We start from the raw sequence: 17154 nt of genomic DNA on the forward strand, positions 1-17154 counted from the left end.
GGGGGGGGTGGGCTGAATGAGAGCGACAGGATGAGTAGGCCAGTTTATCCTCTTTTTACCTAATAATACCATGTTTTTGACTGCATTTTATCCAGATTAATGATATTTAGGGGCCTTTATCAGTCATCACACTAATAATAATTATGATATTCCTTCAGTATTCCTGCAGGGGCTCAGTGTGTTGAGTTGATAGTTGCCTCATCATGGCCACCTCATGGAAGTCTATTTTTGTATCTCTTGCACCAAATTATAAGATATAACGTACCACTTTTTTATTGAGGCTTTATAAGCTTTAATCAGTGGATTTATTGATGCATAATATACCATTTTCTAATGCTTTATGGATCAGTTATAAGCCGTTAATTAGAACAACTTTTTGGTGACCAGATTGTGGAAAATCTTCCTCCTTGTCATACTGTTTTATTATTATGGAGACCTCTCCAGTGGACTGTCTGGCAACTCATCTTCTGTAGAGGAGCTGCAACTCATTATTAGTAATTGACGTTTTATTGCTTTTCAAGATGCGGTAACATCACACAGAACAAAGACATGAATAGAAGAGATAATATTTAAACTAAGAATACAGGAAGAAAAAAGAAAACACAGGGCAAGTACTGGCTGCTGCTCACACATCCAGTACTAATGACATATAAGGGCAAACGTCACATTACATTGCTATCATCCCGACCATCCATCCCATATACTGGGAACACCCTATAGGGCAAACAACACTTTGACATACAATACAGGCCGTCTCTCACAAATCCTGCTAGTAACACGCTGCATACATTAAACTGATTTTTAACACTTACAGCTGCAGACTTGTTGGATTATTATTGAATCTTTTATTAACATTTATAATGGCAGGTGACTGAGGACAAATGTTTACTTTCAGCTCATTAGAAATTGAGAAACCTGTTTAACCCGTTTACGTTTGCAGAGACTGTGTGGTATCTTTTTTTGTTATTATTATTCAGGTGTAATATTCCTGTCACATTGCTGCAGGGCCTGGCAAAACATGCTGTGCCCTAAGTCCATTGACTATGGTAGTTAATGCACTGGAAGTAGAATTTTAAGAGACTTTTACTTCTACTTCTACTCCACCAGGTGTCAGAGAAAATGACTGTACTCTTGAACCCACTGTCAAAACAGAAAAGGACAGTGACACTGCAGCAGTTTCAAGCTTTCAGCTTTACAAGAGTCAGAAAACAACTCCTAGTAATTACTTTACTTTAATAAACAATATAAACAAAGGGGTTCATTTTAGATCCATGCCATCAGCCGATATAAACCTGCTCTGAGCAGTGGATTAAAAGGACATTGACAGCATTGGGTGTTCACGTGTTTGAACTTTTAAAGAGTTTACAGCTCTGACTTCATCAGACTAACTGATGCAATCACTTGGTACTTATCAGCTGCTTCCTGTCACCCCCACCAGAGCCGAAAGCTTGAAACTGCAAACATGACTGTGTATTTTTCTCAACATTAAGCGTCTCAATACAAGACACATGATTATCTTATAAATATGATGTATAGTTATAGGTTTAAATACCCAACAGAATGGCCAAAATAACCTTTTGTGAACTCCACAGAAGTTTTCAGGGAGGATTAAGATGAGGTTTTACTTCATCAGAAGGCAGAGTGAAGGTGCGGCAACAGGTACAGCAGGTAAACAAATGTAAAGGGCAAAAGGAGGCAGGTGCAGCAGGAAGGTGCAACTGTTGATCTGACAGGTGCGTCAGCTGAGGCGCTAATGGTGTGATGAGGGCCGGGCGTGCAGGCAGGTGGAGGATCAGAGGCAGAGAGTTGGTGTGTGGGAGAGGAATCACAGGGTCTTTGTCAACTCCTGAGAAAAATATCTGGTTGTTTAGCTGCGAGATGCTCCACAGTCGTCACCAGCTAGTCTTGGTGCTGAGCAGGAAGTGGTCAGTGGGTTTATCACAGCCTCCTCAGGGGAAACAGCTGCTGCTGCTGGAAACACTGAGACTGAACAGTAAATGTGGAAAAGAGGCTGAAAAGTGAATCCAGGTGAATCTCCAGTGATTAGACCTCGTACCAACTGGATGATTAAGGTGAGCTGCTACAGTTATTTAAATTATCTATCAATCTATTGATTTGTTTCTTTATTGTTTAGTCTGAGAAATGCCAAAAGTAATTACTAACTCCTTCATAAGATGTGAAGTGTTTTCTTCAAACGCCCTGTTTGGTTGAATGAGCTGTTAAAAAATGAAAACAACAGCAAAAATATTCATCTTGGTAGATGTTTTTAATAATTCTACAGATACAACTAATGATTATTTTCATTATTGATTAATGTGCTGATGGTGCTAAGTTGTCCACAGGCCCAAGGTGATGTCTTCACGTCTTGTTTTGTCCAAACAGTCCAAAAATCCCAAACACATTCAGGTTACTGTCACGTACGACCAAAACAACGAACATTAAATCCTCACAGTTTCAAACTTGAAACACAGAGTGTTTGATATTTTGCTTAAAAGGTTTTTGGTCAGGACGTCACCAGAATCATATCATCAAAATAATTCCGACGAAATCTAATAATAAATCCTGGGTCTTGAATATTTATTTTGTAGACAGTAACAATAGTTATGAATTTGTGCTTCAGGAGACAGATGTTAGGAAGTCCATTTAACAAAAACTTCAATTAGCAAAGTAATTGATTATTTTTTAGTTGTTTAATCATCAATAAATCGACCAGTTAATAATGTCTTGTATCTGGTGCTTATCTGAGACCGATTATGAGACAATGATCCTCGTAGCATAGACGAGTAAAAGACCTTTACCCTTCCTCCGGTATACAGGACCCCAAGACTGAAAGGCTGAACTCTTTGTGGTTGTTTGAGCGTCTCTTTGTCGTGTTGAGTCTTCTGAGGATCCTTTCGTGTCTCTTTGTGGTTGTTTTGAGTCTCTTCTGCAAAGTTTTGCTAGTTTTCGTCGTCTTTTAACTGAACTCTGTGACACTCAAACAAGAAATATTAAGTCACTTCATACAGAGGCTTTGACCCAGGGGCCCGAGGGGACAGGGGGAACCCTGCAGAAACCCTGCCTCAGGTTACAGCTCTACAGGAGGCGATATGAACTCATTGGTGGAGGTAAAGAGCGGGTCGACCTGCAGCTTTCACCACATGTGGACATAACCTCTTCACCTGCTTCTGTCTCCGGGTGTGACAGTCGTTGCTGAGAGGAGATGCCAAACAGCGTCACACTATACCGTCAGCGCGCTCCGTTAATCAGAAGCTAAACAGTCAGTTATGTGCGATGCTGTTTCTGGTTATTGTGGCCTAGTTACAGACTGGTTCAATCTCTAATTCATAGCTCTCTCTTCTCCGCTGTGGGCGCAGACTGCCGGCTGACAGGCTGAGAGGGGACTCATGAGTAATATTTAATGCTGCTGCTGTTTGTGTGTGTGTGTGTGTGTGTGTGTGTGTGTGTGTGTGTGTGTGTGGGGACAATTAGCTGTATCAGGAAATTGAAACCGCCTTGAAGTCCATGTTTGTTCCTGTTTATTTGAGCTCCGAGGCCTCCTAATGGAGCTGTGCTGCCTTCCATGCTGACTGACGGGAAATCGGACTCGTCTCAGTCACTTAAACTCACTTTCACTTTTCTCCAGATGCTGATTGGAGTCACGCAACAGTTTCTCATAGGGGTAGATTTTCAATTTGGTTGAGTTAAAATTACCGCGGGTGAAGCTAAAACTGCCCACCAGGGGGCATTAGAGCTCGACAACAATCTGACAAACACTGAACCTTGATATTTCGCTTTATCATTAAGTTTATGTTATCAAACAGTTGCCAACTAAGCCGACTATCTTGATCATTAACGAGAATAAAAACAACAAAAACTTTACTAAGTTTGTACAAGAGATATTTGCGGATCTTTCAATCGTCGTACCGAATGGTCTTCATCAGGAGAGTATCCAGTAAAAAATGCTTAGAATAATGAAAACTTTGAATATCTACCGTTTCAAGATAAATGGTCAAGAGCTCCTTAAGAATCGAGTAAGTGGACTTTGAGTTTGAGATTGTTTTGTCAGTGCTGCAGACTGAAAATATCCCCAGAATTTATGAAATTACATTTCAGCAGTTCAGTCCTTTATTCTCCGACACTACAGCATAAGACGGGGTCACGTTTTTCACCTTCCTCCGTGTTGTTGTGTCTCGTGGTAATCAGGAAGGGACGGCGGCCTCGCCCAGTGGGAGGCAGGAAAGAGTCGATGATTGACCGTTCACACAGGACGCAGAAAAAGCTCGAGACTGAAGAATCAGATTTCATTGAAGGGCAAAACACGAACAGAGGGATGAAGGAGAGAGTTTTCAAAGAGCAAGTTTCAAGTTTGTTCTCTGCCTGAGTTTGTTTGGGGAGAAGAAGTCAGAAGACGAGAGAGAGGAGTGAGGAAGAGGAGAGAAGAAGGAGGAGGGGAAGACATGGGCAGCAAAGGAGGACCTATGGAAACTCAGCCAGCAGCAACAGACAATGTGCCAGAAACTGAAGGCCGTGAGCTTTTCATTTATTATCTTCTTCCTGAAAAGTAGAAAATGTTTCACGATGATGAAGCCCAGTTTTTTATTCGCCTCTTGTCTCGACTCTTTAGTTTCACCTGCTCTCACTCGAGGAAAAGTTTCCTTACTGGTAGTGATTGGGAGAATATATCAAGACGCTGAAGCTCATTTCCCCTTTGTGCAGTTTGCCTTTTCAGTACGCTACACTGGAGCTTGTGTCAGATACTGTTTACTCAAGCTACTATGAGACTGATGATGATGTCGGAAGCATCAAATATCAGAAAGCTCTAGAAAGAGACAATCATAAACATGGACAGGGAGCAAAACACCTAAACACCTAAACTGAACGACGCAAAACAACTACAAGGAACGTGTTGCATCTCTTTGCGGTTGTTTTGATTCATAATAATGTACTGCCAAAGCTTCTTAGGTCAAATAGGCCTGTGATCCATTTTATACCCAAAGATGCTGAAATTTGAAGAATAACACCAGTGTTTCTCATTGCTTTAGGGTTCATTTGGGATCAGGCTTCCTCACCTGCCCTCCATCAGTGATGTCACTTTAGTTGTTTTAGCAGCTGGAGTCTGTGTGTGTGTGTGTGTGTGTGTGTGTGTGTGTGTGTGTGTGTGTGTGTGTGTGTGGCGCGCGCTCATGTTTTACAGTTGTAATGCGGCCTTTCACCGCTAGGTGGCAGCTCAGCATCAGCTTTGTGAAGCGATGGCGTTAGACAACAGCTCTGCTCCCTCAGTCTCTGATCAATATTTCTAAATTACCAGATAGATGGTGGTGGGGTTATGACTTATAACTTTAATGGTTTCTTCTTCCTTAATGGTTCCCTCATGTCATCAAGTCATTAACTGTGACTTGAAAGTTGGCAGTGTGGTGGTGTGTTCACTTCCTGTCAGCTTTAACTTAAATACCAGTTTCAGACTGTGGAAAAAAAATGTGAAACTCCAAAGAAAATCTTATATATTCTGATTAATTGTATAACAAATAATATATAGATAAACATGCTGTGTCTGTATAACTGTCGTATTCTCAGTAATGCAAACTAGTTCAGCTGTATCTGCCAGGGGACTGTTTGTGGCTGATTTTAAAGAGAATATTGGATGTTTAATCAATATTGATATCGGGGAAAAAGCAGAAATTGGAAATTATTCCTCAGACTGATAAAAAATGGATAGAAGCAGGATATTGTAGAACCAGAGAGTAACCTTTATAAACAAAGACGACGTTAACATAAAAAAATAAAATACTAACAAAATTTCACACTGAATTAATTTTATTTTAATGGAATCATTACAACCTGAGAATTTGCTGAAACACTGAAAGTGTCGGAGGACTCGGTCTACGAGAGCGTTGGCCTTTGTAGCCGTCGCAGACCGCGATGGCTGAGCTGAAAGGAGACGGTCTGGCCTACAGTCTTAAATCGCAGCTCTTGTCACCTAGCAACCTTGACAACACGTAACTTTTTATTCACAAACTGAGCTGAACCCAGTACTTACGTTTAAAAGTGTAATCCTCCGGCTCTCTGTCGGCGTTGTTTGCTGCCATATTATTTTCATTACCGGCGCGCAGTGAATCTTGGGATAGGTTGAAAAGAAAGACGCATTTGAAGGAGCCTTTGAAATGGGACGGCCACGTCTGTATTAAAATGCTGCCTCTGAAGGATGCAGTCCCTGAATTAGGACACAGCTACAGTGTGGAGTCTTTCTTTTTCATTCAGTTTCATACAGTTCCTTCAAAGCTCTGTTGGAGGTTTACTGTAAAGGCCTCTGTACAGTCTTTGAGTTTGGGTTGTCACTTGATAAAATCTGTGGTCGTCAGTCGAAATGATTGTCGGTCAGCCACGCCCAAGAGATCGCTCTGCTAGCTACTATAAGATACTGTACATGCTAACGCTCAGGTTCAGCTTTTTGGACGTGTAGCTTAGCTTTAGATAATTTAAGAGTCTCACAGCACTTGGTTAAAGTTAGTGTAAGATCCTAGTCTGGTTGAATACAGAAGAAATTTCAGTGACTTCAACCACAACCTGTTTATTTACATTCAACCTAAACTACCATCTTTCCCCCTAACCTTAACCAAAGAGCTGTTGTTGCCTAAACCACAGACGAGACTCTGGATGTGAACCTGGTCTCTGGTGTGACAGTCATGACCATTGGACGCCAAACATCCACCCTAACCACCGTCTTACTGACTCCGCTGGCATGAAAGCATGTAGCACTAGAAGTATATGAACAGGATTTCTAGCAGACAGGGTTGTTTTTAGAGTCAATTGAATGCAGCATGAGTCTCCGTCTGTGCAGTTTTACTGTATATTCATTCAACAGTAAGTGGGAGTTTGACTGTTGTTGCGGCTTCTCTCCAAGTGAAACCACTTCTGAGTTGTTGTTTTTTCTTCTTCTTATTCATCATCTCTCCATCTCAACCCTGAGATGCTCTCATCCTCCCAGCCAATCAGGACAAACAGATAGACAGCGCCATGGTAACATGAGAACTTCTTACATGTGGGTGGGAAAAGGCATACTCATTATACCTTAATAGAGGCTCTGGGCTGTTTCCAGGGAAACTATGATTTTCAGGTGTGTGTGTGTGTGTGTGTGTGTGTGTGTGTGTGTGTGTGTGTGTGTGTGTCAGACTAAAAACATGATGTGCTGATGTTTTCTGGGTTGATTTGACCTGCCATCCCGACAACAACAGCTCGGCTGTTTGTGTGTTTAGTGCAGCAGGGTTAGTGAACGTCACATGTCGGCTCTGGAGTTCACGGTGCATTTTAAAGGGGTTCAGTGGCTGCAGGTCTGATCAGTCTGTTCAGGGTTAACAGAATCACCAGGTTTGTGAGGTCAAACATTTCTACAGAAAGCTCCTGTATCAACCTCCAGTTGTCTTTGAGTCAAGTTGGACTCTTGGACGTGGTTCTTGGGATGGCACTGTCACCTCAGTCAGTCCACCACTTTGGTCCAAACTGATTGCCATGAAATTATATACAGACTTATGTAGTTCCCGGATGATGAATCCTACTGACTTTAATGAGCCCCTGACTTCTTCTTTAGCATTTTTTGCCTGGAAATAATAGAAACATCTTGACAACCATTGGATGGATTGTCAAGAAATTGGACATTAATTTGTGTGTCCCTCAGGATGACTTGTAAAAACTTTGGTGACCCTCTGACTTTTAATCTTGCGCCATCATCAGGTCAAACTTTCAAGTTGTCCAATACTTCGCTTTATGACCCAATATCTGCAAAACTGATGAGCCTTGGTCTGCTATGTATTTATTGCTAATTTGAGCACGTTAACACACAAAACACCAGGTGAACAGGATGGTAGAGCGACAACTAGGATTATTTGATTCTTGATTAGCTGATTACTTGTGTGACCCGTTCACACCAACACACCTTAAAATGCATATACACATGACCATTCACGTACACTGGGAATGTGCTAGCCGGTGTAAACAGGAAGCTGATTGTCGACTCTGCAGTTTCTGTTTTCTCCCACAACCCCAGAGTTTTCAAACTAAAACGGATCCAGCAGCGTTTCAGAAAGTTTCTGTTGTAGGCGCTCAAACACTCCAGGAGCAAAAGAGAAGCATTTTAAAACTAAAACGTAATCGTGTGGACACAGCCTTGGTTTCTCCAAAACATTAAGTTTACAGTCATGTATGACGAACAAAAACATCAGATCTTTGCGTTTGAGAAGCTGGAATTCACGGATTTGTGCATTTTTTTTTCCAATAACAATGACTCAAGATGATTCATCAATTTTTAATGTAGTTGCTTATGAATTTTCTGTCATTCAACTAATCGATTTAATGACTAATCTCTGACCCTGTCTGAACAGGCGTGAAGTACGTCATTGTTTTGGAAAAGCTTTGTTTTTCCCTCCCACAGGACGTGAGACCAGACTTTTCTGTGGGAGGTAAAACCGCCTGATTCAGTGAGGATAGAGATTAGAGAAAAAACACATTTCAAATATAGCATCACATCCAGTCTTGTATAGTACAGAGGAATTAATCCTCCTGGAGTTCATTTTACCAAGACTGTGATCGCAGCAGTCAGCTGTGTTACAGTAATAATCTATAGGAAAAGGGCCAGAACACACATACAGAGCCCTGAAAGTAATTACCCACATTAATGAGTGACCTTACGACGAACTGGGAGAGACAGCCGGCGCTCCTTTTATTCATCGCTAAAAAAGAAGAAAGAAAAAACTACAAAGCGGTGCGTTCGTCCTCTTCAGGATCTCTCGTATCTCTCATTAATGAGCGGTAACAACGTGGCCTTCGCCTCCACTGCTTCCTCTTCTTCTTCTTCTTTTTCTTTTTTCTTTTTTTATTCATCCTAATCTAATGCTCACATCAAAGTGCTCTCTTCTCTCTCTCCTCTGGAGCTCCTCACTTCAAAGCCGGGTTGGAAAAGTCAGCAGCTGCATAGTAATCAGGGGATAAAGATTTAGTATTCACACACACACACAAACAAGCTTTCACAACCGTGTCTGTCACAGATTAGTGATAGTGAAATTTTTATTGCCATTGGTTCCAGTCTTTCCACTTCATTAGCCTGATCTGATGCCTCTCATTGACTTCTGGGTCTCACCGCCTCCCTAATCCTTGTTTGTACATTAATTCATTATATTTTATATTCAGCACATTGCAGTGATGGAATTCACCTTCCACAGAGATTATTTTAGATTTATCACGTCTAACCTGTTCTGATGGGAATATTGTCATATGACAAATCTGAACAAATTAAAGGTAAAAAAAAACAAACTTTTCTGAAATTTCTGTGAATTTTATTATTCTTTGTTTCATTTTTTTGTGGAATTTCTTAACAAATTTAGAGAATCAAGTGTTTAACCTTGTTAACATGCCCATGCTGTTTTTTATATCGTACAAGACATATCAGTCAACTCTGTGACTGAGTGTTTCCACCTCGAACTGCAGTGAACAAATGAAGCAGATTCAGACAGCCATGGTTTCATACATCACAAACCTAAGGAACCAATCCTGTCAACTAGAGGGGACGGGGGGGGGCGGGGCAAAATAAACCTGAAACCTTGTCAGTACAGAGAGAGAGAGTTAGCATTAGCACAATCATTAACACTGCTTCAGCCACTGCCAGTTACAAGCTAACAAACAGCATAATCAAATAAAAGATGCTAACTGTGCTAACCGTTCTGCTAGTCTCTGATTCTGCTAGACTCCTCATCTGAGTCTGGGTCTGACTGAGGCTCAAACATGTGGCTGAGTCTCTCTGATGTTTCCTCCTCTGACCATCTTGATACTCTCTGCTCTTTCACCTGTCCACCTGGAGCCAGCAGATGGTGGCGGGCAGGGCACGAGGCCTGATCCAGAATTTCTCAATGAGGAAGTTGATGAGCTTCCAGCCCCTGTTTTCGATTTTATTCTTCACTTTTTATGTGGGGAAAACCATTTTAAATAAAATCTTAATTATAGCAGACGTTTAAAACATGTCTGGAGAAGTACTTTAAAACAAACTCATCATTCCTGTCAGGAATGGACTGAAACATCATCACCATCATCTGCAGTCATTATGGAAAGGTCAGATCGTCACCAAAAACATGAGGAATCTTCCTCTGTTTGTTACAAATATTCACTGGAAACACACATCCTTCCTCCACATGTTTAAGTCTTGTGTATGAGGATGTACTGCAGCTGAGACTCAGTCGACAAAGAGTTTGGAGGGTTGAGGCTGTTTTTCATGTTTTTCAAAAAAACATGATAAAAAAAGGTGTAAAGAGAGGATTAAGCACTGTTGTATGTGCTATTGAATTCTGGGAGGAGGTACAGGGTCGCCTTGTGTAAGCAGTCGTTACAGACATTCATTTGTCCCTGTGTGTATGGGCGGCTCCTCAGACGCACGGCATGTAAATAGAGATGTGTTTGTTTGCTTTAAATTTATGTCCTGTATGCTCAGAACGCTTGTAGTTTAAAGAAAGTGGTGATAAATTTGCCAGATTTTTTTTTTTATTTTTATCTCAGCTCTTAGTGTATGTTCTTATCTAATGTGTTTTATTGTGACATTTGGTTTTTTATGCAGCAGTTTCCTTAATCCGAGGCAACTTTCTCCCTTGGGAAACAATAAAAGTATCCTCGACCTGTGTTTACTACCTACAGTAGTGACCTAATGTTACTTACAGGGTCATGTTTTTGTTGTCTCATCAGTATTATACAGACTAGAGGATGCAGGGGCGGCACTTGAGTCATCAAGACCTCAGTATTTCTAAAATCAAACACATGCAACCTGAAGATGTCACCTCGGACTCAATTAATCGATCAACAGATTGATTTATACTGTAGATAATCAGTAGTTGTATCCCTTATAAAAGTTTAGTGAGTGTATAATGATGTGTGTGTGTTGGAGGTGAATCTCTGCATTTTGAATGAGTGTGTGTGCAGCAGGTGTGAGGCCAGACTTTGACCCAGGGTTTCTTCCTGTCCATCTGGATGCAGACAGTAGGAGGCTCTGAGTCTCCAACACTGAGCTCAGTGTCTGACTGTCAGAGCAGCTGAGAGGGAAACTCCACTTTACTGCTGCACCCAAACACACCGTCAAAACAATAACTGTTGCACTGTGTTCACTTCATTAGGGGATTTATTTGTGTCACATTCACAGCCTAATGTCAATCCAGTCAGATCCTAATGCCAAGTAGCATCAGGTACAGTTTAGTAAAAGAAAAAAAAGTCTGTCAAGGTACAAATTTAACATGTGAGTGTAACATGCTGATTTTCAGTGTATTGGGATAGATAAAGAACCTCTTCCACAGTCTATGATGAGCTTGTGCTATAAAATACAGTAAATCTGATACTCCCATTTGTAATTTCAGAGGCCGACAGAAATATGTTCATTGTAGTTTCAGAAGTGTTAGTAGAGAGTTGCTGCCATTGAGTGTAAATAAAGATGGACGTAGCCTCCCTGACGTCACCCACATGTTTCTGAAGAGCATTTTTGAGGCTCAGAGTGAGCTGCTCCACCGTTGCCATCTTGGCAGTGCCTGAGAGGCAACTCTGGGCAAAGAGGTGGGGCATGTTTGGAGCTGATACTTTGTTTGTGGTGAAAATAAGCTCACCCACCTGTCACTCAAAGTGGCCACGGCCTCAATTATGCAAAACTTTCAGCCTTAATAAAATTTAAACAGGGGAGTTATATAAAAATTCACCCCATGTACAGTCCTTCATGAAGGAGGAAATTAACTATAGAGACCACATGAGAGTCTATGGGAACTGAATCGCTTTTGGAGTCAGCCTCGAGTGGTCATTTGATGAACTGCAGTTTTCGACACATTTTCAGGTCTGCAGGTTGCTGCTTGGATGATCTTTGGATGAGCAAATTCAGTTGATGAATGCATCCTCTGTGGACCATGAACCTTTGTACCACAATTCATGGCAATCAGTCCAATAGTTGTAAGGGTATTTCACTCTGGACCAAAGTGTCCTTCAGGTAGTTTGGATAAAAACTGATTGAAAAAACATCGGCAACACAGATAATCATGTCCTCCAGGTCTGTTTGTGAGTTGCAGTAGGAGCATCTTCTCTTTCGCTGTCGTCATAAATGTGAATGTGAGGACAGAGTAGGTGGAGGTGTTTTTTTAAAGTGAAACTTGGACAGGGTTATAACCAGTGCAGAAGTGTTCCCTTGCTGCACCTGTCATGTGTTAACATTTCCAGACATCTCTCTCTCTCTGTGGGAGTGAACAGCAGCTGAACAGAAAGTGAGTCGTCTGCAGGAGAAGTGCTAACCGCAGCGGCGTCTCCTGTCCGCTTTAAAAAAGACAAATTTTCCCATCACAATGTAGGTAGAGGGGGTTTGAGTTTGCAGATGGTGTTTGGTGGTGATGTTAAATGATTTTCAGTTTTTGCGTATTCACTGTGTCCATGTACACAAAATCAATACATTACATTTTGTGTAGACCAGGTCGGCTCTAACCTGAATAATGCGATCAGAATCAGAGAAAAGCTGAAAAGACTTTTGTATTGTTGGATGGGTAGTTGACTTCATGAGTCACAAACACCATGGCATATGGCATGTCACAGGGGTTCATTACTTTCTAATGTCCCCCAGAAACTGTTGTTGTAATATATCTTTATAACTCATTTCCATGCGACTTGCAGGTCATGTTCTTTTGCATGTTGTGTTTCCTGCCGTTGATGAATACGTTTTCTCTTCTGCTCCATTCATTTGCTGTAGCGAGCTAATGTTGCTAAATTCATCACTTCTGGATGAATACGATGAATTCATTGTAATGTGGAGGCAGACATGTTTACATTCCTGAACAGCTAACGTCATCAATAACTGAACTGATATTGTTTTTCTAAAACTGGATTTAGATTTTTTTGTCACAAAACCTTTGTGTAACACTGAATGGACCAAATACATTTTAATACGCGTAATCAAGTTTTAAAAGAAAGCAGCAGCTAATATTACATTTTATTAACACACGCACACACACACACACACACACACACACACACACACACTGTTGCTTGGTGATCTGAGAGGATGTTTTGGATGCAGATTAATAAGATACATCTGCAAAGCGGTTGGAGTTTAGATTCCTAATAATAACAGAGAGAGAGAGAGTATCATCAGCGTGACAAAACAAAAGGTTATGAAACAAATAACACATAATACTATTACACACACACACACTCACCTACGCTGTCTTTGGCGTCGGCTCTCAGCAGGATGCGTACTCATCTCCATTTGCTCCCATTGATTCACTTCTCTGCTCGCTAAAATGTTGCCGTGGAAACGGGATACGGCGACCCCCTGTTATGCATTTCTATTCATCTGCACTGAAGGAGTCTCAGACGCCTCATTGAGAGCAGAGTATGCCTCGTATCACCTTACAGCTCATCGTTTATCTCTACCACAGTTTCTCTCCTTTTCCATTCTGCCTTTGGTTCTGTTTCCTCACTTCTTTCTTTCTATTTTTCTGCCTCTTTTTTTTTTTTTAAATCTCTTCTTCTTTCTTTCTTTCTTTCTTTCTTTTCATTCATCTTTTCCATTACATTTATTTATATTCTTCGAAAGTTCTCTGATATTTTTATGCAAAGAATTTGTAATGGAGGAATGCTTGCCAATCTCCTCTGTACTAATCACCACAGCTATTTATATAAACAATTCAATTTAGAAATAAATGATGAAAATCCTTTTTGTTTCAGTCCAATAGAAGACACAGAATCCCCACCCCAAAAACATTTGTCCATCTACCGTGATGGCCAAACTCAAAAACTGACCAACACAAAGAAAACCTGACAAATGCAAAAAAAAAACTTGGACTCACTGCCCAAATAGGAAAGTCAATGTAGTCGCACTGAAGCTGTGATTTTAGATGCCTATCACATTTCTCCATATTTTACATTGAAGCTCTGCTTGCTGGAGAATCCCAGTCCTGGTGAAGACGCTGAACTGACCACGGAGCGTGTAGCTTTAGCCTCTTTTAGCATGATGTCATGTGTGTAGCTATCACGTGTACTTGTTCTGAAAACCATTCAGCTGGACACATTTAGCCGGCAATCTTAACGTCTCGTTGCTGTTGCCGCGGTTACCATAAACTGCATATGTGGAGAAAGGAATCTAGAATGGAATGTTTTACAAGCATAGCAACAGTAAGTAAGGAGGGGGCGGGGCTTTTCGAAGGGTCAGTTGAGGGCAATGCAAATTCAAATGAGTACGGGAAATACAGGAAAAAATGAGGAATATCTTGTGAACAATAACCAAACGACAGGAGGAAAAGTTTCTGCTTAATAAAACTACCCATCAGGTGCTCTTGAGCAAGACACTGAGCTGCTGGTTCAACCCCAAAAACTGACTGGGGGAGCTGTCTTTTTTCCATCAGCTGCACACCAGCTATTATTATATATATATACTCTGCTCTTGATCAAGGCACTGAGGGTAACTCACATACTAAAGTGTCACTCATTCTGTCTGTGTGTGTATCACATGTACCATGCGTACTGTGTGTGTGCGTGTGTGTGTGTATCCAGGCTGTCTGTTTGTGTGGTCTGATCAGTGTGTCATTGTGTGTCCCCTCTCCCTCTCCCTCCTCCTTCCAGTCACCCCAGAGGCCATCGGCTTCCTGTCGGCAGTAGGCGTCTTCATCGTGGCGTTGGCCGTCCTCTTCCTCTTCATCAACAAGAAGCTGTGTTTCTCACGTGTCGGCGGACTGCCCTGTCTGGAGCAACATGGCCGCCGGAAGAAAGGACGACTGGGAGCCCGCCAGGGCCTCGGTGAGTGACCCACATACAGAGAACATGTATGATCTCTCTACTTTGACAGACAAGGACCTCTAGTGGCCGTGTGAATTATAAATATTGTCTGTCAACATGTAGGCTGCAGGTCAAAGTGTGTGACCAACAGCAAAGACCACAGTTAGGTTTTCACTTCCTACAACAGTTAGTGTCTTGGTCTTTTTGGTCATATGAGTATTTCTCCGTGAGCTCAGGCTTTTGGTCTCTTTACAGGAATGATGGTACCAAACTTGGCAACTTCACTGCGATGAGTTTTAGTAGTTGTTCGGGAGCTTTTGGTCATATCACATGATTTTCATCAGCAGAGGGAATTTGCCCAGTTGCCATTGAGTTGTAGCTGGTCAAATTTTGTTCTTTTTCTTTAACTTCCACTCAGTAGTTGACTCACCTCAAGGTTTATTTAATAGCTGTTCTGGAGCTTTTGTTCCACAGCACATGGTCTTCATGAGCAGGTGGAGTTTACTGGAGGCTTCTTGCTAAGAAATAGCTCCATGTTAAAACTCTCCCTAAAACCTTGTTTTTATGCTTCTGTTTACACTCAGGTTAAACAAGCAGGATGCACGGGCTAAATGTTTCCCAGTTTCCAGTCTTTATGCTAAGCTAGGCTAACCATGTGCTGACTCCAGATCTGTAATTAACACACAGAGATACCAATCATCTCATCTAACTCTCAAAAAGAAACTATTAAACTACATATGAGACATAGCAGTGAGCAGTGTTGCTTTCTAGTCAAGCTTAATTATTATATAAAATGAAAAAGAATGTGTGCGTCTCCACCACGAGTCCAATTAACGCTACAGGAACAGAGAGAGAACGTGGGTGAGTTTGTATTTGTACAGTAGGTTTCTGTGGGCGAGTTTGTATGCATGAGAGAAAGAGTCAAGTGAGTCAGCCACACACTGCAACAAAGCTCTGCAACAGCTGACAATAAAAAATATTTACTGTAAAACCTTGAAGAAAAATTCAGCAGAAAGAAAAAAGTACATTCAGAGAGAAACAGAGAACTGGACACTCGGTTTGTCGCTTTATCATCCAGTGAAACTCTTTCTTTTCCTCCCACTTGTCAAACAATGCAAACATCTGGAGCAAAGGTTTTTAAGGTTAAATAAATGATAAGTTAAAGGACCATACCGGTATTTTTTTCATCTGTCCAAGGGTGATTTTGCGAACATCAAAGCTTTTTGTGGCTGACACGGAGTCAGGGTTTTAGCCATATGTTAGCAAACTTTTAGATGATTGGACCTCCTGTACTGGCCATGCAGGTTGTGATGCAGGAAAGTCTCCAATTCTGAAACCTTTTTAAACTGCAAAAACAATATTGTACTTCATGTTTGCCTGAAAATCGAGAGCCACGTGGATGGTGGGTCCAGGTGGGCGGGGCTTGGGGCATGGCTGAGGGCGATGACTGTTTTGTTGTGACATCACAAAGTTACAGAAGTCCTGACGCCTCATTTTAAGGTTCAGTTTCTGTGAGAGTAGTTTCAATCTTCTCCTCTTTCAACAAGAAAGCGAAGAACTACATTTCCCAAAATGCAGAATTTAACATTTTGACTGGAGTTTCACGTCACTGTTGAGCCCTACAGAAAAAGCTTTGGCAGTCATGGTAATAAAACACTGTTTTACTGAGAGCTTCCTCCATGTGGGCTGAAGAGGGTAAATCCTGCACACTGATTTAATTCTGGCTCAGCACCTGTGAGTCACTGTAACTCAAAGATCCAAGTTTCAGCTCTGTGATAGTTGTTTTTCTTTCTTTTTTTTTCTTTAAACCTGAAATCACACTCAGAAAACCTTACAGAGTTTTAGATTACATCTAAAACATCAGATTCCCACCAGCAGGAAGTATAAATCCAGGTGGAGACTGTGAGTCAAACGCTGAGCAAACACTGAGCTGGTTTGTTGGTTCCTCACCTGCAGCAGGTGGAGTCTCTGGTATTTCCAGTTGGTTTCCTGAACAAACAGCACATCCTGTTTGGAGTCTCTCCATAACACTGACAACTCAAAATCCTCTGGAGAGTCACAGGACGAGGTAGGGGCTCTTACGTTTTCAACCACAAATACAGACGAACTATGTGCTATGTAGTTTTTTTTTTTGTACAAAGATCAGTGAAAAGCTGATTTGTCACTTTCAATTAATTTGGCTTTCTTTAAACAAAGTGTGACACATGAGGACAAAACATTCACTAACACTATGTTGAAGTTTTAGGTTGATGACCCCTCATTTTCTTTGCTTTATCTGAAAGATTAGGAAATTCAGTAGTCAGGATTTCTGAAAGGATTGTCTAACTCACTCACCTGTTTACTTTAGTACATTTAATTTGATTAAACCTTCAGGGTTGGGCTTGAAAGATTTGTTTTTCCATTTTA

At 41.2% G+C, this 17154-nt stretch overlaps 1 protein-coding gene across 2 annotated transcripts in view; it reads left to right on the plus strand.

Moving 5' to 3' along the window:
* Window positions 1-17154, plus strand: part of syt16 (synaptotagmin XVI) — a 34121-nt gene that overhangs the window by 508 nt on the left and 16459 nt on the right. The window contains exons 1-2 of one of the 2 annotated variants that reach the window (XM_023405312.2): window positions 4261-4509; window positions 14596-14769. In XM_023405312.2, the coding sequence (XP_023261080.1) occupies window positions 4440-4509; window positions 14596-14769 (244 nt within the window). In that variant the 5' untranslated portion in view covers window positions 4261-4439. Of the gene's footprint in view, window positions 1-4260; window positions 4510-14595; window positions 14770-17154 lie in introns of those variants that run through there. The other variant, XM_023405313.2, reaches the window with a different exon arrangement.

The sequence above is a fragment of the Seriola lalandi genome, unplaced genomic scaffold (genome assembly GCF_002814215.2).
Source record: "Seriola lalandi dorsalis isolate HSWRI2012SDOR001 ecotype SW California unplaced genomic scaffold, Sedor1 jcf7180002054271, whole genome shotgun sequence".
Lineage (NCBI taxonomy): Eukaryota > Metazoa > Chordata > Actinopteri > Carangiformes > Carangidae > Seriola > Seriola lalandi.